Here is a 27,905-nt window from a genome sequence, read left to right on the forward strand (position 1 = left end):
AGGGATATGGGTTATCTGTTGATAGATATGTGAAGGCCTTGGCATCATGTTTGGCGTAGACATTGTGGGCTGAAGAGCCTGTCTTGTGCTGTACTATTCTACGTTCTATAGACTCAGGCCAGGCAATTACCAGGTTAGTCCAAGAAACACATCTTGCTGGAAAAATAGGGTCACCTTCTTGTGTGGCACGCGGTGCAAGGTCTTGCTGGAATATCCCAGATCCATCTTTGCCATCTCCGGCACCTTCTTCTCTGCAATATATCAATATATTACTGCCATCATAGCATTCCGTCAGGTGGGTGCAGCGGGCCAACACTGAAACAACCCCAGAACATCATCATTGCAGTATAAAAGACACAAAGTGCTGAAATAACTCAGCGGATCAGGTGGCAATTCTGGTGAGCATGGATAAGCAACGTTTTGGGTCAGGACCCTTCTTCAGACCAATTGGGGTGAAGGGAGAAAGCTGGGAGAGAGGAAGGACATGACGAAGCCTGACAAGTAAAAGGTAGATACACGAGGGGGGGGAGGGGGAGGTACACTACATCCACTGGCTCTCCCTTGTCCATTTTCGTAGTTACATCGTCAAAAAATTCCAGAGGATTAGTCAAGCATGATTTCCCCTTCGTAAATCCATGCTGACTCGGACCGATCCTGTCTCTGCTATCCAAATGTGCGGTCTTTCATCTTTTATAATTGACTCCAGCGTCTTCCCTACCATCGATGTCAGGTTAACTGGTCTATAATTCCCTGTTATCTCTCTCCCGCTTTTCTTAAAAAGTGGGATAACATTAGCTACCCTCCAATCCACAGGAACTGATCCTGAGTCTATAGAACATTGGAAAATTATCACCAAAGCATCCACGATTTCTAGAGCCACTTCCTTAAGTACCCTGGGATGCAGACCATCAGGCCCTGGGGATTTATCAGCCTTCAGTCCCATCAGTCTATCCAACACCGTTTTTTGCCTAATGTGGATTTCCTTCAGTTCCTCCGTCACCCCAGATCCTCTGGCCACTACTATATCAGGAAGATTGTTTGTGTCCTCCTTAGTGAAGACAGATCCAAAGTACCTAGGTAGACAAATTACCTGTTCAACTCATCTGCCATTTCCTTGTTCCCCATAATAAATTCATCTTTTTCGGTCCTCAAGGGTCCAACTTTGGTATTAACTAATTATTCCTCTTCACATACCTAAATAAGTTTTTACTATCCTCCTTTATATTCTTGGCTAGCTTACCTTCGTACCTCATCTTTTCTCCCCGTATTGTCTTTTTAGTTATTTTCTGTTGTTCTTTAAACATTACCCAATCCTCTTGCTTCCTGCTCATCTTTGCTACATTGTACTTCTTCGCTTTAATTTTTATATTGTCCCTGACGTCCCCTTGTCAGCCACGGTCGCCCTTTACTCCCCTTGGAATCTTTCTTCCTCTTAGGAATGAACTGATCCTGCACCTTCTGTATTATTCCTAGAAATACCTGCCATTTTTGTTCTACTGTCATCCCTGCTAGTGTAACTTTCCAGTCAACTTTGGCCAGCTCCTCCCTCGTGGCCCCATAGTCCCCTTTATTCAACTGCAACACTGACACCTCCGATCTACTCTTCTCCCTCTCCATAAGGCATTAACCTCGAGGTTCTTTATCAAATCCGGTTCATTACATATCACTAAATCCAGAATTGCCTTCTCCCTGGTAGGCCCTCACTCGTGTCTCATCGGTACCCTGCAGCTCTGCCCTTGCTCTCCATCCCCCAAGTAGCAACAGAGACAGAGTCCTTACCTTTCATTCCATCAGCCGTCGCATACAACATATAATCCTCCGAAATTTCTGCCACTTCCAACAGGATCCCACCACTAGCCACATTTTCCCAACTCCATCCCTTTCCGCCTTCCACAGAGACTGTTTCCTCCGCAACTCCCTGGTTAACTCATCCTTTCCCACCCAATCCACCCCCTCACCAGGTACCCTCCCCTGCAACTGCAGAAGATGCAACACCTGTCCTTGTACCTCCTCCCTCGACTCTGTCCAGGGACCCCGACAATCCTTTCAGGTTAGGCAGAGGTTCACTTGCACCTCCTCCAACTTCATCTACTGTATCCGTTGTTCAAGATGTTAACTCTTATACATCAGCGATACCAAACATAGACTTGGCGATCGTTTCACTGAATACCTTTACTCAATCCGCTGGAACCTACCTGATCTCCCGGTTGCTAAACACTTATTTCTTCTTCCCATTCCCACAGACCTTTCTGTTCTAGGTCTCCTTCATTGTCAGAGTGACGCTAAACGCAAATTGGAGGAACGGCATCTCATATTTTGCATGGGCAGCTTACAGCCCAGTGGTATGAATATTGATTTCTCTAACTTCAGGTAGCCACGGCATTCCCTGTCTCTCTATCCCTCGCCCACCCAAGTCGCACTAGCTTCTCGTTCTCACCCAACAAACAACTAACAATGGCATATTTCCTTTATCATAATTTTTGTATCTCTTTCATTCATTGTTCTTTATCTCTCTACATCATCGTCGTTTCCCTAATCCCTAATCAGTCACTGAGACCCTACCCCATCTCCCTCCACCTAATTTCCCTCATCCTTCTCCCCTCACTCCCATTCCCTGCCCCAGGCCCTACCCAGGTCGTAGAGCAGCGCCAGAGCCTGGGCAGCTTGAGAGCCCATTGTAATTGGTGTACTTTGAGAGGCATTATGACATCATCACTAGACGTTCTCTGAGAAAACGGTTTGGGCTTTATTTTTAACTTTAAATCATGAATAACTTGGGAAATTTAGTTCGGAATGCAACAGGAAGATGTTTATCGCTTGGATGGGAAAAGTGTGAGTAGAATATGTGAAAATAGGAAGGCTGTGGCGTAGCGTTTGGAAGAAGATAGGAAAAAGCAGAGCCGAGTGACACATTGTCGGCACAAACAAGAGTTTTAGTAATATAGATTTATTCCTGAACAACTGATCCACAGAGACCTGGGCGGGTAGACTGCTGCAGTATAAATCATAACAAATATATGTGAATCCCAAGCACTCCTGCACACAGTTTTTCCGCAGTTATGTTCCAACTGCAGGGCTGCCAACTCTCAAGCATTAAGCGTGAGACTCACGCATTTCACGCAATTCTCACGCGGATCACAGAATTTCTCGCGCTCAAAAATTAAATAAATAAATAGAAATTAAGAATAAAGGAAGTCACCGATATTCCTGATATCACCGGCCACATTACGTGTGGCGATACATAAGGACCATGATAATTTTTGCGTTCAGTGGAAATTAATTCATAACCTGGTCTGGGCTCAACTGGGCTGAGTGACTCCAGAATCTTTGTCCTTTTGTGTATTAATCAGTTCCGTGTTTCTACATTTTGACGTCTCTAGTTTTGCATTCTTAACATGCAAACTTCTGGCGGAATTCAGTGGAAGTTTGCTCAGATTGAGCGGGACATTAACTTTGACACATTCAGCGATCAGCTCCAGTGCATCAAATGAAACTTGGTCATTAGTCCAGTGGTTACATTTTTCAAGATTTACTTCTTAGTGCTGAAGGATGTCACATACCATGAGTAAATATTGAGCCAAAGTGTAGTCAGTATTTTCTCTGCGAGGATGTGGACCAGATGGAATGAATCTTTTTTTCAGTTTATTAATTCCCAGAAGAAGTGAAGCAGCAGCAGAACTTATTTGGTGTTGTAAAAGCTGCCTTAAACGATGTAGCTTCAGTAATTGTTGCATTAATACCAGGCTTAAGCAGCATCAGAAGCTATGTATGTTGCATTTAGTATTGCTGTTGTCCTGGTGGAACATAGAACACAGAGAAATACTCTCCCTCTCCCCTGAAAAGACGAAAGAAAAAAAAAACGGGGCTCCACGGTGGTGCAGCGGCTGAGTTGCAGCCTTACAGCGCCAGAGACCTGGGTTTGATCCTGTCTATGGATGCTGTCTGTATGGAGACTGTGACTATGTGGGTTTTCTCACACACTCCAAAGACGTGCAGGTTTGTAGGTTAATTGGCTTTGGTAAAAATTGTACATTGTCCCCAGTGTGTAGTATAGTGCTAGTGTACGGGGTATTTCTCTCCCATTTTCAACACCCAGCCTCTCTCGTTCTTTTCACTCTACTCTGACCAAAAGTCTTATCCTAAAGCACACAAAGCTCTGGAGTAACTCAGTGGGTCAGGCAGCATCCCTGGAGATCATGAATATGTCATGGATATGTCATGTCTCAGGTCAGGACCCTTCATCAGTCTGAAGAAGGGTCCACACCTAAAATGTCACCTATCCAAGTTCTCCAGAGCTTTGTGTGCTTTCTTGTAAACTAGCATTTGCAGTTTTTGGTTTCTACATGCTGTGCATCTTTTGTTCTTGTCTTAACTCCAAGGTAAAGTCACCAGTGCAGCTAGACAGAGTGCTGCCTGACCCGCTAAGGTACTCCAGAAATTTGTATCCTTTTGTGGGTACCTCTTTCTTTTTCTTTTTGGTCAGTAAGTTTGTATGTCAAAGAGTTTTATAGCGGAAACAGGTTCTTCAGCCCAACTAGCCCACACTAGTTCCACCTGCCTGCATTTGGCACACATTCCTCTAAACCTGTACCTATCACACTGTTTCTTAACCAATTCACAATTGCCATCCATTTAAAGACTTTTATCATACACTCAGTGAGAACCCAGAGTCCATTCAGACCAAATTTCACAGATTAGTAAACCTTGTACTAAGCTGGTCAGATATTAATGATGGAACTTTTGAGCATTTAGCTTCAATGGGGTTCGGTGGTAAAACAATTTTACATATATATCTTAATTTCATTGAACCATATACTTGGTTGAATATGTGGCATTATTTTTTATCTTGTTTCTATAGTCAAAGGGAAAGGTTGATTAATTTATTTGTGCAGAATAGTGATGGAAGTCCAACTCCTCAGCCCTTGTTTCTATGTTTTTCTCTATATATATGCATAACAGCATGAATTATAATCTGATTTCCATACATGAATATACTAAGGTCATTCATGTGCTGCACCTGTTGATTAGAGCTTGGCTCCACTGTGGAATGTGATTAGGAATGTAATTTAGCCTAACCTTATTCATACCTAACCCAATTTAAAGCATAAATGTTGCATTATCAATGCATTATCGTTATCTATTAATGATTTAGATAAAGGGATTACGTAACATTAACAAATTTGCAGATGACACAAAGCTGGGTGGCAGTGTGAACTGTGAGGAGGGTGCTATGAGAATGCAGGGTGACTTGGACAGGTTGGGTGAGAGGGCAGATGCATGGCAGATGCAGTTTAATGTGGATAAATGTGAAGTTATCCACTTTGGTAGCAAAAACAGGAAGGAAGATTATTATCTAAATTGTGAGAAGTTGGGAAAAGGGGAAGCAACAGGATCTGGGGGTCCTTGTTAATCGGTCAATGAAAGTAAGCATGCCAGTACAGCAGGCAGTGAAGAAAACGAATGGCATGTTGGCCTTCATTACACGAGGAGTTGAGCATCGGAGCAAAGAGGTCCTTCTGTAGTTGTACATAGCCTTAGTGAGACCACACCTGGAGTATTGTGTGCAGTTTTGGTCTGCAAATTTGAGGAAGGACATTCTTGTTATTGAGGGAGTGCAGCGTAGGTTCACAAGGTTAATTCCCGGGATGGCGGGACTGTCAAATGCCGAGAGAATGGAGCGGCTGGGTTTGTATACTCTGGAATTTAGAAGGATGGGAGGGGATCTTATTGAAACATATAAGATTATTAAGGCTTTGGACACGCTAGAGGCAGGAACATTTTCCCGATGTTGGGGGAGTCCAGAACCAGGGGCCACAGATTAAGAATAAGGGGAAAGCCATTTAAAACGGAGATGAGGAAACACATTTTCACACAGTTAGTTGTGAGTCTGTGGAATTCTCTGCCTCAGAGGGGGTGGAGGCCGGTTCGGATAATTACAAGAGAGAGCTAGATAAGGCTCTTGAAGATAGCAGAGTCAGGGGATATGGGGAGAAGGCAGGAATGGGATACGAATTGTGGATGATCAGCCATGATCACATTGAATGGTGGTGCTGGCTTGAAGGGCCGAATGGCCTACTCCTGCACCTATTGTCTATTGCATTCAAGTGTAAGTTAAAAGACTCGCTACAGTATGCCCAGATTGCACAATTTCAAGCTGAAAAATGCAAAAGCTCCCTACTGTAGGAGGGGGGACACCCCCCTCCCCTCCCATCCCTTCCTCCCTCAGTCGCTAGGTTCCCTCGCAATTTCTCACTCTCAACTCTCAACCAATGTTGGCAGCCCCCTGCAACTGCGGGTTGATAGAGAGGAAACTCATGATTGACAAGGTGATTAGTATGTTTCAAATCAAGTTAAGTGTGTTGTCATATGCACAAGTACAGAGAGATACAGGTACAGTGACAACTTTGTTGCAGCAGCATTACAGGCATGTAGATTCAAACAAAATACTGAACATAAATTCTACAAGACAGTGAAAATAAAATAAAGGTGCAAAACAAGATATTAGTGCAAAAAAACAGAATTAGATACGTCCAAAGTAATTTGCAAATATAAGCAGTAGATCTTGGCTAACCAGATATACTTATGCAGCTGTTATAAAAAAAACATATTTAGCTGTCTGATCATTCTGAAGGTCGCGTCTACATAGCCTGTTTGCTATTATTGCTTTATTCATATTGTTGTAGATGCCTAACAGTGAAATCTTGCAGATATCTCAAAGAATAAAGTTGCAAATGTATAACATGAATAATCCAAGGGCAAGGAAATTGAAGCTGTGATAGTTTCGCCACCAGTGATAAATAATAGTTACCAGTTCCAGATGGGAATAGTAGCATCAGGATGTCAGTGTGTACCAGCCTTTTGAGGTGCTGGCATTGAGACATGGCAGGGAAGCTTATTCTGTGCATCTTTCAAACTGCACCACCTAATGAAGAGGTACTGTCTCCGACTCCATTCTATCTCTGTCCCGCCTACTCCCCTGACATCAGTCTAAATAAGGGTCTCAACCAGAAACGCCACCCATTCCTTCTCTCTAGAGATGCTGTCCGTCCCGCTGAGTTGCTCCAGCATTTTGTGTCTACCTTTGATTTAAACCAGCATCTGCAGTTCTTTCCTGCACAATGTGGTTAATTGCCCAATTATGTCCTGTTCACAACAAACAAAGATAATTATCCGCTAATAACCTGCTCTCCAGTGCCCTAGACCATTCAGTTCCAGGCCCCATTACAGCCCTGGCTCAAATAAAAAAATATTCAAAATTAGAAGTCCATATTTTTCCAAAAAATACATAATTTCTTACTCAATCCAATTCCTAACTTTAAGAGCATTGAAATTGATTCCAAGAATCAATATTCATATTTGTGATTTCCAAAGACAATTAGTTTTCAGTCTTCTCAGTTCATTTAGGCAATGATGCAAGCAGACAGGATCCATCATTGCTTTATATACGTTGCCATATCATTAAAGAGTAATATTGTACTTATTGTGGCAATAGTATTTTATAATATTAGGCAAATATGAGGTAATGAATTTTTAAAATTGAGATCAATTTTTTTCATTAATTCATTTATGAATTCCAACATGCACATTCACATTAAATTATTTTCATATTCCAAAACGACATAGCTTTCTTTGCAATTTATGGTCTTTATGGCGCATCTTCTGCATATTTAATATGCTCACAGAAGAAGCCGCAGAATTTAAGTGTAAATCTCACGATACTATTCGCATTGCAAACCATCTGCTGACAGACTGTATCTAATTGGATAAAACTAATTACTAACTGGAAAATATGAAATTCTTGAGGTTTGGGAGCATATTTCCATATACATTGGCATTTTTAATTTTTCTTGTTATAATGCTGCAGTGGTTCGGTAATATTGAGGGAAATCTTCTAAAGTGTGATTCAGATCTTTCACAGCTACCCATCAGAGAGTAGTTTTCTTTGACCAACAACTCGGCTAGAGTTTTGTACTGGCTGGAAGAGGTTTAAATATTAACAAAATAATATAATTTTTCCTTAGGGCTCTAAATCTCCATCACCAAGACCAAATGTACCAGTTCGATTTTTCATTTTGAAAAGCAGCAACCTACGTAATCTTGAGATTTCTCAACAAAAGGGAATTTGGTCCACCACACCCAGCAATGAACGAAAACTAAACCGTGCATTTTGGGAAAGCAGCATTGTGTACCTGGTGTTTTCTGTGCAAGGATCAGGACATTTTCAGGTATATGTTTTCAGAAATACTTTATCCAGTTCCATTAAGTTGCTAGTGAAACTGTTATGAATTGCTCGTATGATTAATAATAATAATAATAATTATAATAATATATTTTATTGTAATTGCACAGAGGTACAACGAGATTTGGTATGCAGCTTCCATTCGATGCAATAACTTAATTAGCTAAAAATTTAGACACCCAGAGAAACAAGATTTAAAACAGTTAAAGCAGTATAAAGTGCAAATAGGTCTGTGCCGGGTCGATGTGCGACGTGACCATCCGAGGGAGACAGTTCATGTGGGGGAGGGGCACTCAGCAGGGCTGGTTAAGAGCAGCTATAGCTCTGGGGATGAAGCTGTTCCTAAGTCTGGAGGTGCGGGCGTAGAAGGCCTTGTAACGTCTGCCGGATGGTAGAAGTTCGAACAGACTATTGCAAGGTTGTGAGGAGTCTTTATGAATGCCGATGGCCTTCCTGAGGCACCGTGTATTGTAGATGCCCTCCATGGCTGGTAGCTGTGTCCCAATTATCTTCTGCGCTCTGCTAAAAAACCTCTTTTCAATAACTTATCTTTAGACACTTAAATAAATAAATAAATAGATTGTTAACTATCTGATACATTGATTGGTTGTTAAATTTTCAATACAATATATAATTTGCCTTATCACTGTAAAATGCCACTCAGTTCATTCATAGATTAAATGGTGCAATATTTAGCCACATAATATTTCATTTCTGCTAACGTCCTAACATTTGGCTCCACTTGATACCACATCTGATACCACTTAGCAGTATATATTTTAGTATATATTTTTTTTCGAACATGTAAAACAAGTTAAAAACAAAGCAAAATGACAATAAAATTAAATGAACAGTAAACCTATACACAACTCATTTAATAATTTCCCATAATCATCACAAATTAAATCAATTGAATTCACAAACTTTATCTCATATATATATACACACACATACACACATTTATACATACATACATATCTCCATACATATATACACACATATGCATGCATGCAAACATACATAACTTACTTTATTTATTTACATATATACAGTTAAACAATTATCCAAATTCTATGTACAATGCGAATATCACAGTGTCAATAAACTAAAACTTAACCGTCATCACAGCCCTTCCTCATTCTTATACCTCTGGAAAATCATTTTTTTGCACTTCTTAAACTGAGAAATGTTTGTGCTCTGCTTGAGTTCCACATCCAAATCATTCCACAATTTCACCTCACAGATTGAAATACATATACTCTTCATAGTTGTACGAACAAAAAGTTTCTTTAAATTAAACTTTCCTCGCAAATTATAACCACCCTCCCTGTTATAGAACATTTTTGTGTATATTACCTGGTAGTAAATTATTTCTTGCTTTATACATTATTTGTGCTGTATTAAATTCTACTAGATCCATAAACTTCAAGGCGTTTGACTTTAAAAACAGAGAGTTGGTGTGTCCATGAAATCCTACATTATAAACTATCCTTATGGCCCTTTTTTGCAGTATGCATAATGGATGTAGGGTGCTTTTGTAAGTGTTACCCCGTACCTCCACACAGTAATTTAGATATGGCAGTACAAATGAACAATAAACAATGTACAGCGCTTTGTGATTCAAAATGTGCCTTGTTCTTCCCAGGACTGCAATGCACCTTGCCAGCTTTGCTCGCACATGCTTTATATGAAGTTTCCAGCAGATTTAGTGGTTTAATATCACACCTCGAAATTTATCTTCATATACTCTTTCTATATCAACACCATCTACCCTCACTTGTACCTGAGTGTTTAATTTCCAATTTCCAAACAACATAATCTCTTGTTTTGTTCAAATGTAATGATCATTTGTTTATGTCAAACCACCTTTTAAATTTTCTCATTTCTGATATGATCTCCAAAAGCTGCTGTCAATTCTCCCCAGAGCAAAATATATTAGTATCGTTCGTAGTTACTGTCATAGAATTTCAATATTTTTGATACTCTACATATATAATTTGTAAACAGAATGAACAATTTTGGTCCTAATACTGACCCCTGAGGTACTCCACAAGTAATATCCAAGCATGTTGATTTATGCTCACCTATCTCCACAAACTGTTGCCAGTTACTTAAATTGCTTCTCAACCAATTCAACCTGATTTCCAATTTATCAAGTAATATATTATGATCAATGGTATCAAATGTTTTTTTTAGATCTATAAATTCTCCCACTGTATACTTTTTTTTGTCTATACGATTAGTAATTTCTTCTTTTAATTCGGTATATTCAAACATTTTCAAACTCAGTTCATCATATTCTGTCATCCTTGTTGTTTGTGGTTCATCATTATCTCCCGATGGAGATAAATGACTTATTTCAGAACTTATCATGGTCGTATGTAGTGTATTTATTTAGTCCCTCGTTTTTCCATTACCTTGTTGTGTTATTTTGGTCTCACTGGTATTTGTCCAATTCCTTCATGTCTCTGATGACCAGCACTTTAGCCTTTTCAGATGTTCCGTTCAACTTTTTGAAGACTTTGCAGTTTACCGTCCATGTAGATTGAATCTTCCTCTGCGTTCTCAGGAAGCGTCCCTTTCTGGCAATGTCCACATTCCTTTTTGTCAGATGTTCATTCAAGTAGACCTGATCCCTTCAGTTTTTTCCCTTGCCTTAGCAGTGCGGTTTCATGCTTTCTGTTCGCAAACCTTATTATTATGGCCGGTTTGTCACTCTTGTTTTTCCGAGGGAGAGGGTGACATGCCTTGATGTTGCTATTGCCCACTTCAATTCCCTTAAACTGGAGGAAAGCAGTCACCTGTTGCTCCACAGAGTTTGAGACCAACTCGCTGAGTTCCCCACCGTTCCTCGTTGTCACCGCCCGGGCATATGACCGTGATTTAGTCTCCAGCCCAGTGACTATGATGTTGTTCCTCCGTGTGTACTGCTCCAAATTAGCCACCCGGTTCTCCAGAAAGACCATCATTTTTTCCTTCTCGGCGTTTTGTAGCCTCAGGGCCTTGACCCCTTCCACGAAATCCAAAATACTTTTCTGCTGTAGTTTGATAGTAGAAACCTCCTCCGTCAGAAAGTCGAGCGACCTTCTTATGTCGTCGACTTCTTCAGCTGCGGGATTCTTTTTTTTTTTTGTCCCATGCCGTTTTGTAAAAACAGAAGGCCAATTGTTTGTTAATTTCTGCAACTTGGTAAAGATATCCACCTCGCTGGAATCTAACGTTCTTTTTTGCAAATTTACTTCAAATCCGTAATTATCTGTAATGTCTGTGTTGTTGTACTATTTACCACCTTCCCGGCCGATCCCAGGCCCGGACCACCGAAGCTGCCGGTGCCGCCGACCTTCACCGCCTCCCCGGGGCCACAGCTGCCGATGCTGCTGACCTTCACTTCCTCTCCGGGACAGCTGCCGCCGGGTTTCACTTGAAGAATGGGACCGATCGTCTAAAATCTTTTAAAAATCAATTTGTTCACAATTAAAGATTACTTTGCTTTCTTTAGGGATTTGCCAGAATGATCTCTGAGATAGGGAGGGAAAGAAGCCAGGAATGGGGTTCGGCTGGATTAGGAGGAGTCTTCCGAGTTGAATGGATAAGAAAGGAAAGCCTTCCTTTCCAATATGCCCACCATCTCCTCAACCCATGGAATGATAATAAGAAAGTACAAATAAGCAGAGATGGACAGGTATGATTTAATATTAAGCATATGTTTGGTACGTGATTTCTTTCAGGAAAGCACATACAAAATTAAATGTATCCATTTGTATGTTTAGATCAATATTTTATTCTCAAAGACAAATGTTTTACTTTGCATATTTTCGCTGTAGTAATATGTAAGATTGCATTCTTGTGAAACAGGTTAATGTGTGACCATTTTTGATGTGACGTCAACTTATGGAGCTGAATTCACCTAAACCTGGGAGCACTACATAGAAACATAGAAAATAGGTGCAGGAGTAGGCCATTCGGCCCTTCGAGCTTGCACCGCCATTCAATATGATCATGGCTGATCATCCAACTCAGTATCCTGTACCTGCCTTCTCTCCATACCCCCTGATCCCTTTAGCCACAAGGGCCACATCTAACCCCCTCTTAAATATAGCCAATGAACTGTCCTCAACTACCTTCTGTGACAGAGAATTCCAGAGATTCACCACACTCTGTGTGAAAAATGTTTTCCTCATCTCGGTCCTAAAAGATTTCCCCCTTATCCTTAAACTGTGACCCCTTTTTCTGGACTTCCCCAACATCGGGAACACTACTTATGAATATGCAACTATTTGTCGCATTTAACCTTGCATTTTAGTCGGATTTCTTGAATAGGTGCTATTTGATGTCTCAATTTTTCTTTTAACTGATCTTTTATGGATCAAGAGTGGATCAAATTCGTATCGCAGAAGTATTCCTTTCATAATAAATCCCAAGGCATAATTTCTGGTACTGTGGAGAGATTACTGACTGCAGCAAATCTTTCTTTCAACACTATAACAATAGAAGCCAATTTGAAACCAATCTTTGATGCATTGGCATATGGCATATATATACTTTTACTGGGTAAGGAGACTAAAACTATACATAATATTCCAAGAGCGATTTTCCCAAGGCATAATACACTTTATAGTAAGGCACCCTTACTCCAATATTCAAATGCTCTAGTAATAAAGACTAAAATGGCATTTGCCTTCTCGGTCATTTGCTACACTTGCATGATGGCTTTAGTGATTTGTGTAAAGCATGCCCTTTGAATATCAACACTACCTAATCTATTACAATTTAACAAATACTCTACTTGTCTGTTACTTTCGCTGAAATGGAAAACCTCTTTCAACCCGTTTCATCTGCCATGTTTTTTTGCCCACTCACTGAGCTTGTCCATATCTTCTTGAAGCCTTTTAACATCCTCCTCTGTATTTACAATACCTCCATATTTAGTACCTAGCATGTTTCTAGTTGACGTAGATTATAAAAAAACTGAGACCCACCCAAGCATTGACCCTTGTGCTTCACTTGTCACAATCAGCTATCCTGAGGATGATTGTTTATTCTCCTCTGCTTTCTGTCCAACACCAGTATTCAATCTGCATCAGTATATTGCCAACAATTCCATCTGCTCTTATGCAAGCTATCAACAAACACACTATATCCACTGTTTTCTCACATCCTCAAGAAACTGCAACAGATGAAATATAATTTTTTTCTTTCATAAATTTAACATGTCTCCACTTAACCCTATTATTCAAGATGTTCTGTTATCAAATCTTTCATTATAGTTTCCAGCAATTTTCCTGCAACTGCCATTAAGCTAAAAGATTGGTGATTTCCTATTTTTCCTTTTTCTGCTTTCTTAAATAAGGGTGTCACATTTTGCTACCCTCAAATGCATAGGAGCAATTCCAAAATAATTGAAAAAAGTTTGTCAAACAATACAGCAAGATATAGACAAGTTCAAAGGTTTCAAAGGTCTTTTATTGTGTACCAATTAAGGTACAGGGATATGCAAATTACCATACAGCCATACTAAAAAAAGCAACAAAACCCATGACTACATAAAAGTTAACTTTAACATCCACCACAGCGTGATGGAAGGCAATAAAGTCCAATCTTCTTCCTCCTTATTCTCCCGCGGTCGGGGCACTCGAACCACCCTGCGTCAGTGCGATCGAAGCTCCTGCGGCTTGGAGCTCCCAAAGTCGGTTTCTAACCAGAAATCACGAGCTCCACGATGGTAAGTCCGCAGGCTCCCGCGGTTGGAGCTCCCGAAGTCGGTCTCCAACAAAGGCGTCCAACTCCTCGATGTTAGTGCGAACAGAAATACGATACGGGAAAAAAATCACATATCTCCCCCACCCCCCACATAAAACAAGCTAAAGAACACTAAAAACATACAATTAACACATGCCATTCGAACAACAAAGAAGGATGGGACAGACACTGTTGGTGAGGCAGCCATTGCTGGCGCCACCTGGTGGTTCATTGGAAGTTTGGATGGAGAAATGACAGGTGGAGCTTAATTCAGACAAGTATGAGGCGATGCATTTTGGAAAATCAAATGCTATGGAACATAGGAAACAGAAAATAGGTGCAGGAGGAGGCCATTCGGCCCTTCGAGCCAGCACCGCCATTCATTGTGATCATGACTGATCGTCCCCAATCAATAACCCGTGCCTGCCTTCGCCCCATATTCCTTGATTCCACTAGCCCCTAGAGCTCTATCTAACTCTCTCTTAAATCATCCATTGATTGGTCTTCACTGCCCTCTGTGGCAGGGAATTCCACAAATTCACAACTCTCTGGGGAGGTGCAACGAGACCTGTGTGTGCTTGTACATCAGTCACTGAAAGTAAGAATGCAGGTACAGCAGGCAGTGAAGAAAGCTAATGATATGTTGGCCTTCATTGCGAGAGGCTTTGAGTTTAGGAGCAAGGAGGTCCTACTGAAGTTGTACAGGGCCTGGTGAGACCGCACCTGGAGTATTGTGTGCAATTTTGGTATCCTAATTTGAGGAAGGACATTCTTGTTATTGTGGGAGTGCAGCGTAGGTTCACCAGTTTAACTCCTGGGATGGCGGAACTGCCATATTATGAAAGAATGGGTCGACTGGGCTTGTATTCATTTTTCCTGCATCTAGCTTGTCCAGTCCTTTTATAATTTTATATGTTTCTATAAGATATCCCCTCATCCTTCTAAACTCCAGTGAATACAAGCCTAGTCTTTTCATTCTTCCCTATATGACAGTCCTGCCATGAAAGAATGGGTCGACTGGGCTTGTATTCACTGGAATTTAGAAGGATGAGGGGATCTTATGGAAACATATATATATATAATTCTTAAAGAATTGGACAGGCTAGATGCAGGAAAAATTGTCCCGATGTTGGGGGAGTCCAGAACCAGGGGTCACAGTTTAAGAATAAGGGGTAGGCCATTTAGGACTGAGATGAGGAAAAACCTCTTCACCCAGAGAGTTGTGAATCTGTGGAATTATCTGCCACAGAAGGCAGTGGAGGCCAAGTCACTGGATGTTTTTAAGAGTTAGATTTAGCTATTAGGGCTAAAGGAATCGAGGGATATGGGGAAAAAGCAGGAACGGGGTACTGATTTTAGATGATCAGCCATAATCATATTGAATGGTGGTGGTGGCCTCAAGAGCCAAATAGCATCTATGTTTCGATGTTAAAAGATTTTGTTTTTGCAACCTACTCAGATATCTTTAAATTATTAAGCCCATTAAGTCCATTATCATTTCTTTCAATGTATTCTTCCAATCAACCACAGCCAACTCTCCTTTCATTCTTTACTAATTTATTTTATTTAATTTAAATTTAAGTCCATATTTTCCATTGATCTATGTCACTTTCAAACTCTGTCAGATTCACTAAAATGGTTGCTCTGCTCGAAAAAACTATTGACAATAAGATTATTCTTGAACACTTCTTCATTGTTAAAAAAATGACACACCAATATTACCACTACTATATGGTGGCTTATAAGTAACCCCTACCACTGTTTCCTGCCCTGAGCTGCTTTGAGCCCAATCTAAATTGATTCTAATTCTGCATCATGATCTATCAAAGCACAATTATTTTTTGCATACCTAGATCTTCTCGTGTATTAATAATATTGTGCCATCCAAACCATTTTCTAATGCTGGACTATTTAGTTCCTAACTTTGGATGCACAACAGTTGCCTTTCTGTGTTAACAAATGGAAATTACTTCTTTGACCATTGGGACCCTCCTTCAGTCTGAAATATCAATGTTCATATAGCTGCCTGACCTGCTGAGTTCCTCCAGATGTTTTTTTACAGTCAGTTGGGATAGCTTTAAATGGGCTGAAGGGCCTACCTCTATTGGCAATTACAACTTGTTTACTTTGATTTGTGTCATTGATTATGTAATTTACGAGTGCTATGTCTTTACTGATGCTACTTTAACAATAATGTTTAGAGCCCCCTTTGGTGCCTGACTGATTTTGTTATTCATTTATTTTACTGTCTTACTCATGAAAAGTTGTGTTTGAAATTGGTTCATGGATGGTTTTCTTCCAATCGATATGTTTTAATTGTGATTGGCAAATGTTAATGCTTATTAAACTTATCAATAACCTTGTACATCCATTCCAGGATTCTCAAAAGAGATGCATTTTATGCAAAATGTTTTGTTAAGACAATCTTTGTGATTCCAAAGTCCTAATGAAATGCAGTATTGATATTTTCATATTTATTCCAGTTTGTTCCTGCTCTTCCTTAAGGCGAAAAGTAGATTTAGTAATCAAATTGCCAATGCCACTATAGCAACCTTATCCAATATAATTCATAGATAACATTTAAATGCATAAAATATTTATCAGAGTGGCTATTATGTATAAAAATATTTAATGCACTTGCATGATGTATTAGTGAATGTTTAATGATAAATCAATTTTTACTGGGCAAAATCTTAGGCCATTTTGTAAAAAAATAATGTGGATTCCATTCCCCTCCGTAAAATATGTTAATTTAAATAATTTTTTTAATGTTTTTTTCAGCTTTATTGTGTGCACAGTGCAGCCTTTATTTAGTGCTCGTAAATATTTTCTAAAATTTGCCTTTCACTTCCTGGTGTAAAATTTCAATGTAATTGGTCTTCAGCCAACTTGGAACATAGTTGCTGGATAGGACACTTAAGGACCTGTCCCATTTATGCGATTTTTTTCGGCGACAGCCGGAAAATAGGCTGTCGCCACATGGTCGCGGGGTGACGCCTGTATTGTCGTGAGTTGTCTCCTCAAGTGTCGTAACTTTTTTCTTGTCGCCGCTGGATTTTGAAATGTTCAAAACCTTTCGACGACGGTGGGCTTGACGTTGCCTGTCTTCTCCTGTCGTAGGTGCTGTCGTAGGTTGTCGCCGGGTGATGTAGGTTGTCGCCGGGTGCTGACTTCAGTGAATTCCATTGACGACTACCTACATCAACCGGCGACAGGAACCGGCGACTGAATTGTCTTCCGTTGTCGCCGACAGGGTCCTAGCTTGTCATATCTTGTCCCAGGTGGACGTAAGTTGACTTTGGTTGTCGTAAGTTGTCGCCTGTTTGGCCGAAGGTTGTTCTAGGTGTGGTCGTTGGTGGACGTCCCAAGTCGAGAGGAATTGTGTCGCCTGTTGACGTAGCTTGTCGTCGACTAGGTGGTAGCTTGTCGTAGACATTGTCGTAAGGTGGGTCCAGAGAAGCCGTTTTTTTAGCGTCCCGCTACGACTGTGACTGTCACCGGCAGTCGCCTAAAAATCGCCTAAGTGGGACAGGCCCTTTATGATCATGATGCAACTGATGTTGGTGAAAGGGAAGTCTGCTCTACAAATACTGCTAGATCTTCAAAGTAATTGAGCAGTACCTAATCGCAGAATTTAGCCCAATTTTTTGTGAACTGTGGAGATCTTGATTTTTTACTTTTCTGTCATTTGTCTTTCTTTCCTTAGTGGAGGGAGTCAGCACAGAACTGTCTTCAAGGCCTTGGAGCGCTCCAGAGAAATTTCCACAGTTTAATCAATGACCAAACAATTCATGTGAGGCCAAGTTTGAATGCTCAGATCAATCTCATGATCAGTTTACTGTTTCTCACCACATTTGTACGCTGTTAGTGTATGACTGAAGTTTGAATGGGAAGCAGGTTGGGATGGTAGGAACAGGGTAGGTATACAATGGGTGAGGTAGATAAGTAGTCAGTAGGTCACATTCAAGTGATGTTTGTACCTTTCACTAAATATGCTTCTTTTTAGATGCATCAGTTTATTTAAGATGGGTGGTTAGTTTCAAGACATCACAAGGCTGGACTTTTTTTGTTTTTGTCCTATGCAGGAGTTAGAGCCACAGGTTGGAGAACAATTGCTGCAGCTTTGGGAACGCATTCCCGTAGGAGGAAAACTACCACAGACAGATAGCAGACTTGGCATCTTTGGAGAGGTAATTCTGCTGACTAAAAGTTAATTTCTAAATTTCCTGGAATAGATGATGAATTTTATGACAATGCTTGATTTTTCAATCAATAGCATTACGGTTCTAATAAGCACTAACAAAGATTACTACACACATTACACAGTTTAGCAATATAATATGTTCCCAACCCATTTAAATGTTGATGCAAATATAATCCTGGAGTAAGTAAAATGTTACATATTGTGATCTAATCATATTATATTCATTAAAAACATCAGACTTTGCTGGTGAAGTAATAGAAATATTGTGAATGGGGTTATAGTTCTATTGTATTCACATCATACACATTTTCTCTTCAGCTTTATTTGGAAGACAAGATTTAGCAAAATAATACTGTACCAATGTCTTAAAACATTATAGAATTTTGGAGCACATACACTACAGGAGTATGTGCTCCATATTACCATGTATTAGTATCAAGATAAAGCAGATTTTGTATTACTTAGGTGGCTGATGGTTGCTGGTAAAATGCAGCACACTTCAATATATTTGTAAATCAAGCACGTTTCCCCCCATCATTCCAAAAGGTACTGTTTTTTTAGTTTTCATCGGTGCAAGAAGTCTAGCTCTGACTCTTAGTTAATCTGCCTAGTTTGATTGATTTGTTGTGATTTATTCATAACATTTTCTGGTATTTATTATCTTACTGGTCAAAGCATTTTTTTTCCATTTTTAGAAATATTGCAATTGGCTAGATATCCAGAATAAAACTGCTGTTGAACATCTATAGTTTTACAATCAGCACCTTGGTCTTGATGCTAGGACTAATTTTTGATTCTACTGACTTAATTTCAGATTAATTACGTTTTCTTTAAGATTTTTAAACCAGAATTGTCACTGTGTACATTAGTTTCAGACATTTTATGACACTATTAAACCAATTTATTTATTTAGTCCTAGATCATTGTTAATTGGCCTAAATACGACACTTATTAATATGGTATTCAAAATAGATTATATTTCAATATTAAGTCTATCCTTCAAATGTTTTGTTGTCTTCAACTGAATATGCACATTTTTAAGGTTTCATTGCATTTGTTTAAATAGACAATAGGTGCAGGAGTAGGCCATTCGGCCCTTCGAGCCAGCACCGCCATTCAATGTGATCATGGCTGATCATCCCCAATCAGTACCCCATTCCTGCCTTCTCCCCATATCCCCTGACTACGCTATTTTTAACAAATCTATGCAGAGATTGGTGCAGAGATGTTTGCATCATCTTTGGCCCCAGGTAAAGTTCTGGAAGACTGGAGAGTGGCGGATGTTGTACCGTTATGTAAGAAGGGTAGCAAGGACAGGGAACTACAGGCCAATGTGCCTGACTTCAGTGGTGGGAGAGTTGTTGGAGGTGATATTGAGGGACAGGAACTGCCAGCATTTAGAAAGGCATGGACTGAGTAGGGATAGTCAGCATGACTGTGTGTGGGAAATCAAATATCTCAAATAGAAACATAGAAAATTGCAGGAGTAGGCTATTAGGCCCTTCGAGCCAGCACCGCAATTCATTGTGATCATGGCTGATCGTCCCCAATCAATAACCCGTGCCTACCTTCTCCCCATATCCCTTGATTTCTCTAGCCCATAGACTTCTATCTAACTCTCTCTTAAATCCATCCAGCGATTTGGCCTCCACTGCAGTCTGTGGCAGGGAATTCCACAGATTCACAACTCTCTGGGTGAAAACGTTTTTTCTCACCTCAGTCTTAAATGGCCTCCCCTTTATTCTAGACTGTGGCCCCTGGTTCTGGACTCGCCTGACATTGGGAACATTTTTCCTGCATCTAGCTTGTCCAGTCCTTATATAATTTTATATGTTTCTATAAGATTCCCCCTCATCCTTCTAAACTCCAGTGAATACAAGCCTAGTCTTTTCAATCTTTCCTCAATTGACAGTCCCGCCATGCCAGGGATCAATCTCGTGAACCTACACTGCACTGTCTCAATCACAAGGATGTCTTTCCTCAAATTAGGACCAAAACTGTACACAATACTCCAGATGTGGTCTTACCAGAGCCCTTTACAACTGCAGAAGAACCGCTTTACTCCTATACTGAAATCCTCTTGTTATGAAGGCCAACATTCCATTAGCTTTCTTCACTGCCTGCTGTACCTGCACGCCAACTTTCAGTGACTGGTGTACAAGGACACCCAGATCTCGCTGCACCTCCCCCTTACCTAACCTAACCCCACCCGAAGAAGGGTTTCGGCCCGAAACGTTGCCTATTTCCTTCGCTCCATAGATGCTGCCGCACCCGCTGAGTTTCTCCAGCAATTTTGTCTCCCATTGAGATAATAATCTGCCCCCTTGTTTTTGCCATCAAAGTGGATAACCTCACATTTATCTATATTATACTGCATCTGCCACGCATCTGACCACTCACTCAACCTGTCCAGGTCACCCTGCAACCTCCTAACATCCTCTTCACAGTTCACACTGCCACCCAACTTTATGTCATCCGCAAACTTGCTAGTGTTGCTCCTAATTCCCTCTTCCAAATCATTAATATATATGGTAAACAGTTGCGACCCCAATGCCGAGCCTTGCGGCACTCCACTCGCCAATGCCTGCCATTCTGAAAAAGACCCGTTCACTCCTACTCTTTGCTTCCTGTCTGCCAACCATTTTTCTATCCATGTCCACACCCTACCCATACCATGTCCTCTAATTTTAGTCACCAGTCTCCCATGCGGGACCTTATCAAAGTCTTTCTGAAAGACTAGATACACTACATCCACTGGCTCCCCTTCATTCATTTTACTTGTCACATCCTCAAAAAATTACTTTCATAGACTGATGTACAAGAACCCCCAGATCCCGTTGTACTTCCCCTTTTCCCAACTTGACGCCACTTAGATAACCATATAATATAACCATATAACAATTACAGCACGGAAACAGGCCATCTCGGCCCTTCTAGTCCGTGCCGAACACGTATTCTCCCCTAGTCCAATCTACATGCACTCTGACCATAACCCTCCATTCCTTTCCCGTCCATATAACTATACAATTTATTTTTAAATGATAAAATCTAACCTGCCTCCACCACCTTCACTGGAAGCTCATTCCACACAGCTACCACTCTCTGAGTAAAGAAGTTCCCCCTCATGTTACCCCTAAACTTCTGTCCCTTAATTCTCAAGTCATGTCCTCGTGTTTGAATCTTCCCTACTCTCAGTGGGAAAAGCTTATCCACGTCAACTCTGTCTATCTCTCTCATCATTTTAAAGACCTCTATCAAGTCCCCCCTTAACCTTCTGTGCTCCAAAGAATAAAGACCTAACTTGTTCAACCTTTCTCTGTAACTTAGTTGCTGAAACCCAGGCAACATTCTAGTAAATCTCCTCTGTACTCTATTTTGTTGACATCCTTCCTATAATTAGGCGACCAAAATTATTCACCATACTCCAGAATTGGCCTCACCAATGCCTTGTACAAAATGTAGCACCTCACACTTATCAGCATTAAACTCCATCTGCCATCTTTCAGCCCACTCTTCCAAATGGCCTAAATCTCTCTGTAGACTTTGAAAATCTACTTCATTATCCACAACCTATCATAGTATCATCTGCATACTTACTAATCCAATTGACCACACCATCATCCAGATCATTGATGTACATGACAAACAACAGTGGACCCAACACAGATCCCTGTGGCACCCCACTAGTCACTGGCCTCCAACCTGACAAACAGCCATCCACCATTACTCTCTGGCATCTCCCATTCAGCCACTGTTGAATCCATCTTGCTACTCCACCATTAATACCCAACAATTGAACCTTCTTAACCAACCTTCCATGAGGAACCTTGTCAAAGGCCTTACTGAAGTCCATATATACAACATCCACTGCTTTACCCTCATCAATTTCCCAAGTAACCTCTTCAAAAAATTCAAGAAGATTAGTCAAACATGACCTTCCAGGCACAAATCCATGTTGACTGTCCCTAATCAGACCCTGTTTATCCAGATGCTTATATATATTATCTCTAAGTATCCTTTCCATTAATTTGCCCACCACTGACGTCAAACTAACAGGTCTATAATTGCTAGGTTTACTCTTAGAACCCTTTTTAAACAATGGAACAACATGCGCAGTACGCCAATCCATCGGCACTATTCCCGTTTCTAATGACATTTGAAATATTTCTGTCGTAGCCCTTGCTATTTCTACACTAACTTCCCTCAATGTCCTAGGGAATATCCTGTCCGGACCTGGAGACGTATCCACTTTTATATTTTTCAAAAGTGTCAGTACTTCCTCTTCTTTGAATCTCATAGTTTCCATAGCTACTCTACTTGTTTCCCTTACCTCACATAATTCAATATCCTTCTCCTTGGTGAATACCGAAGAAAAGAAATTGTTCAATATCTCCCCCATCTCTTTTGGCTCTGCAAATAGCTGTCCACTCTGACTCTCTAATGGACCAATTTTATCCCTCGTTATCCTTTTACTATTAATATAGCTGTAGAAACCCTTTGGATTTACTTTCACCTTACTTGCCAAAGCAACCTCATATCTTCTTTTAGCTTTTCTAATTTCTTTCTTAAGATTAGTTTTACATTCTTTATACTCCTCAAGCACCTGATTTTCTCCATGCTGCCTATAATTATTGTAGATCTCTCTCTTTTTCCGAACCGTGTCCAATTTCCCTTGAAAACCATGGCTCTTTCCAATTTTTACTATTTCCTTTCAACCGAACAGGGACATAAAGATTCTGTACTCTTAAAATGTCACCTTTAAATGTCCTCCATTTCTCTTCCACATCTTTCCCATAACACAAAATGTCCCAATTCATCCCTTTTAAATCCTTTCGCATCTCCTCAACGTTAGCCTTTCTCCAATCAAAAATCTCAACCCTAGGTCCAGTTCTGACCCTCTCCATAATTATATTGAAACTAATGGTATTGTGATCACTGGACCCGAACTGTTCCCCAATGCATACCTCTGCCACCTGAGCTGTCTCATTTCCTAACAGGAGGTCCAGCACCGCCCCTTCTCTAGTAGGTACCTCTATGTATTGCTGCAAAAAACTATCCTGCACACATTTTACAAACTCCAAACCATCCAGCCCATTTACAGAATGTGTTTCCCGGTCTATCTGCCTTCCTGTTTTTGCTACCAAAGTGGATAACCTCACATTTATCCGCATTAAACTTAATCTGCCATGCATCTGCCCACTCCCCCAACTTGTCCAAGTCACCCTGCATTCTCATAGCATCCTCCTCACAGTTCATACTGCGACCCAGCTTTGTGCCATCTGCAAATTTGCTAATGCTACTTTGAATCCCTTCATCCAAATCATTGATGTATATTGTAAATATCTGCGGTCCCAGCACCGAGCCTTGCAGTACCCCACTGGTCACTGCCTGCCATTCTGAAAGGGACCCATTAATCCCTACTCTTTGTTTCCTGTCTGCCAACCAAATTTCTATCCATGTCAGCACTCTACCCCCAATACCATGTGCCCTAATTTTGCCCACTAATCTCCTATGTGGGACCTTATCAAATGCTTTCTGAAAGTCCAGGTACACTACATCCACTGGCTCTCCCCCGTCCATTTTCCTAGTTACATCTTCAAACAATTCCAGAAGATTAGTCAAGCATGATTTCCCCTTCATAAATGACTCGGACTGATCCTGTTACTGCTATCCAAATATTCGGTTCTCATCTTTTATAAGTGACTCCAGCAGCTTCCCCACCACCGATGCCAGGCTAACTGGTCTATAATTCCCTGTTTTCTCTCTCCCGCCTTTCTTAAAAAGTGGGATAACATTAGCTACCCTCCAATCTACAGGAACTGATCCTGAGTCTATAGAACATTGGAAAATTATCACCAATGCATCCACGATTTCTAGAGCCACTTCCTTAAGTACCCTGGGATGCAGACCATCAGGCCCTGGGGATTTATCAGCCTTCAGTCCCATTAGTCTACCCAACACCATTTCCTGCCTAATGTGGATTTCCTTCAGTTCCGCCGTCACCCCAGATCCTCTGGCCACTACTATATCAGGAAGATTGTTTGTGTCCTCCTTAGTGAAGACAAAGTACCTGTTCAACTCGTCTGCCATTTCCTTGTCCCCCATAATAAATTCACCGTTTTCGGTCTTCAAGGGTTCAACTTTGGTCTTAACTAATTTTTTCCTCTTCACATACCTAAAGAAGCTTTTACTATCCTGCTTTATATTGTTGGCTAGCTTACCTTCGTTGCATAAGAATGTAATTGGATTATCCTTGGCAATGTGAATAGAAATTACTAATGTCCTTTTCTCATATTTCAGTGCTAGAGATTCTTCGATTCTCTGCAGTTCATTATACAGCAACTCTGGAAACTGCATTTTCTGACACATTTGACTTTTCATCACTGAAGATGTACTGGAAACAAACTCCTATTCCTCCGAATAAAATTTTGAAACCATGGTGAAGTTCTGTGAGAACAGGTTATGTTTTAAAAACAGACAAAGGATTGGTGAGGCATGAGAGAGAGATGGAAAGAAAATGTTGGGTTTAATATTTGTCTGATCTGTAAAAATTAAGAAAAGCAGTTACATCTTGTTCCACTGTGTTATGTGGCTTTCTAAACTGTGAAGAAATTATTTCCACAGGATTATATGTGAAATACTCTTAGACTGCTTTAAACAAATATTCATTGGGATCCTTTCCTTACCTAAGTATTTGTGTTGCTGGCTCAAATTGGTTGTAATGTTTCCTTTCAAAAGTAACTCAGTGGAGCTAATGGCTGAGATTTGGTTTCATCTTAGTTAAGTTTTTGGCTTCATGTTTAAGTTACAGTTCAATCTATCTGGAAAAAATATACCTATGTAAGCTATATTTAAATTAAACCTTTTGTCGAATTTAAATAGTCTTTTATGTTGCATTTTACCACATTGCAACACAATCACCACCTACCTAGTCACACATTAACTTTATTACAACTGAATTTATCAAATATAATTGGTACCAGATAGAATATATTTATTAAAAATATTGCTTCATCTGGTGAAACGTGATGCACAGGGATTGAAACAGTGGAGGATTCTTCCTGTTCGGAAATATTGAAAGTTATATTACCAACAATATAATTTCAAAATATTGTGCCAGGATTAAAGGTTGACGTTTCTGCTTTACCATAAGCCAAGGGTCCAGTTAAAAATTGGATGTAAAGTTTTAGTTACTAAGATATATAAGAAGATTGTTAGTTAAGATGGTAGCCAAATTGAAAACCATTAAATAGAACTTTACGCTTTGAAATGTGTTTGTGCAGAAAGTAGCTTGCTCTTCAGTGTATTGATTGTCTTAAAAGCTTTGGTAAACTTGCAAGAAAGTGTCAAAATTGTAATGTTGATCTATTATGTTGTCTGATGTTTATCGTTGACCATAATGTAATTTAGTTTGAGTTGTTGGCTTCATTTTAAACCATGTTCACAAATACGTCTGGTAGATGTGAACTATTCAGCACTTTGAGGCTTGAAATCAAAATTTAAATACAAACCAGTGATCTATTTATTAAGATGCGTACAATGCAGTCTACTTTTTTGGTGGGAAATGAATGATATGATTTTTCATATGACATTAATGAGCATTTTGTGACAAGTGGATGCGTCAATTTCTTTGAAATATTCCTCATAATAGACAAATTTTATGATCTTGTGTCATTCCATTATAATCACCAGAAGTGACCGACTTAAAATTGCCCTTTTGCAGGCCGAAGTCTATGTGTCCTTGACTGAACAGCTAACCCTTCAGGAAAAAAAGTAAACTTTGTTGTAATATTTTATTATTCAGCATTTGTATAAACATAATTCAGGATGAAAATGCTACATTTGACTCTTCGTGCTAAAACTCTTAAGTAATGCAGAAAGCATGAACTGATTTGTTGAAAAATTTCATCATATGTTTGTAAAATGTAATTTAGCATCAGGAAATGTAACAGTAGATTCTTCATTAGCTGCTGTTGAATGGAAGTGCATCCATTCACATGGGGAAAAAGTTAACATTTTAACATGGATCTATTCTCAGGTCTCAGATACCTCAAATGGTTAAATCTTCAGCTTATCCAGAAACCATAGAAGCATAAGAAGACATTGTATAATATTGAAACAGATGAATATATTTAATGACAAAAAGAACAACTGTCATCTCTTTTTGTGAGGTAATGAGAGCGATGCTGAGATCAAGCAGTTTTAATCTAATTAAAAAAACATAGATAAAACCTCACAACTAAACTTTGAGTGGTGTGGGGGAATGGAACTGTTTATTGTAGCATGAAGCACACTTAAACTTAGTCAGACTCTCTTGATGTAACAGTTACATTTAATGAACATACTGTTGTTGCATTATCCAGCAAAATGCTCTTCCATTTAGTCAGCTGTCAGCCTTGTCTGTATGACAAAATAGCTTGTGATAAGTACAGAAACAATTCTTGCAATCGTCAAATGATGATTTATAAACAAAATTAAAGCAACGTTCCCACTTGTCATTGAATGTGCTAATTGAAACATTGTAGACAATTTATGCTCAAAAACTTAGTTGTGTAGTATGCATTATAACTCTTGTGATGGCAGATGTGGAAAATAAGTAGAGGCCTTGTTCGAACAGAAAATTGTACATATTGCTGCAGTGTGCAGTTATTTCTGAAATTTGACAATGGATTTTTTAAATGAAGGAATATAATTCAAATAAACTAATTTGTTTCTATGTTATTGTGTAATGTCTGGTCTCATTGGTGAATGGAGTTTACATTGGAGTACAAACAGCTTTCTTTGAACAATCACTTCCAAATGGAGGATTCCTTTTGGAAAGATTTCCTTTGAAACATTTGTATGTTCATTTGTTTATTTACAACTAAATCCCATCCACCTATTTGCACGTACAGTGCTGTCCATAATGTTTGGGACAAAGACCCATCATTTATTTATTAGCCTCTGTACTCCACAATTTGAGATTTGTGATAGAAAAAATTACATGTGGTTAAAGTGCACATTGTCAGATTTTATTAAAGGCCATTTTTATGCATTTTGGTTTCACCACGTAGAAATTACAGCTGTGTTTATACATAGTCCCTCCATTTCAGGGCACCATAATGTTTGGGACACATGGCTTTACAGGCGTTTGTAATTGCTTATGTGTGTTTAATTGCCTCCTTAATGCAGATATCAGAGAGCTCTCAGCACCTAGTCTTTCCTTCTGTCTTTCCATCACATTTGGAAACTTTTATTGCTGTTTATCAACATGAGAACAAAGTTGTGCCAATGAAAATCAAAGAAGCCATTATGAGTCTGAGAAACAAGAATAAAACTGAGACATCAGTCAAACCTTAGGCTTACAAAAATCAACTGTTTGGAACATCATTAAGAAGCACTGGTGAACTTACTAATCACAAAGGGACTGGCAGGCCAAGGAAGGCCTCCACAGCTGATGACAGAGGAATTCTCTCTATAATAAAGAAAAATCCCCAAACACCTGTCCGATAGATCAGAAACACTCTTTGGGAGTCAGGTGTGGATTTGTCAATGACCACTGTCCGCAGAAGACTTCATGAACAGAAATACAGAGGCTACACTGCAAGATGCAAACCACTGGTTAGCCACAAAAATAGGATGGCCAGCATACAGTTTGCCAAGAAGTACTTAAAAGAGCAACCACAGTTCTGGAAAAATGTCTTGTGGATAGATGAGACGCAGATTGACATATCAGAGTGATGG

General features: G+C 39.9%; 1 protein-coding gene across 1 annotated transcript in view; it reads left to right on the forward strand.

Moving 5' to 3' along the window:
- The window catches only part of ythdc2 (YTH domain containing 2), a 93,958-nt gene extending 67,058 nt beyond the window's left edge, over window positions 1-26,900 (forward strand). Inside the window, 4 exon segments of the mRNA XM_033017441.1 lie at window positions 8,022-8,225; window positions 11,739-11,921; window positions 18,064-18,168; window positions 24,483-26,900. Of these exon segments, the coding sequence (XP_032873332.1) occupies window positions 8,022-8,225; window positions 11,739-11,921; window positions 18,064-18,168; window positions 24,483-24,488 (498 nt within the window). The 3' untranslated portion in view covers window positions 24,489-26,900.
- The last annotated feature ends 1,005 nt before the right edge of the window (window positions 26,901-27,905 follow it).

The sequence above is a fragment of the Amblyraja radiata genome, chromosome 3 (assembly GCF_010909765.2).
Source record: "Amblyraja radiata isolate CabotCenter1 chromosome 3, sAmbRad1.1.pri, whole genome shotgun sequence".
NCBI classification, from domain to species: Eukaryota; Metazoa; Chordata; class Chondrichthyes; order Rajiformes; family Rajidae; genus Amblyraja; species Amblyraja radiata.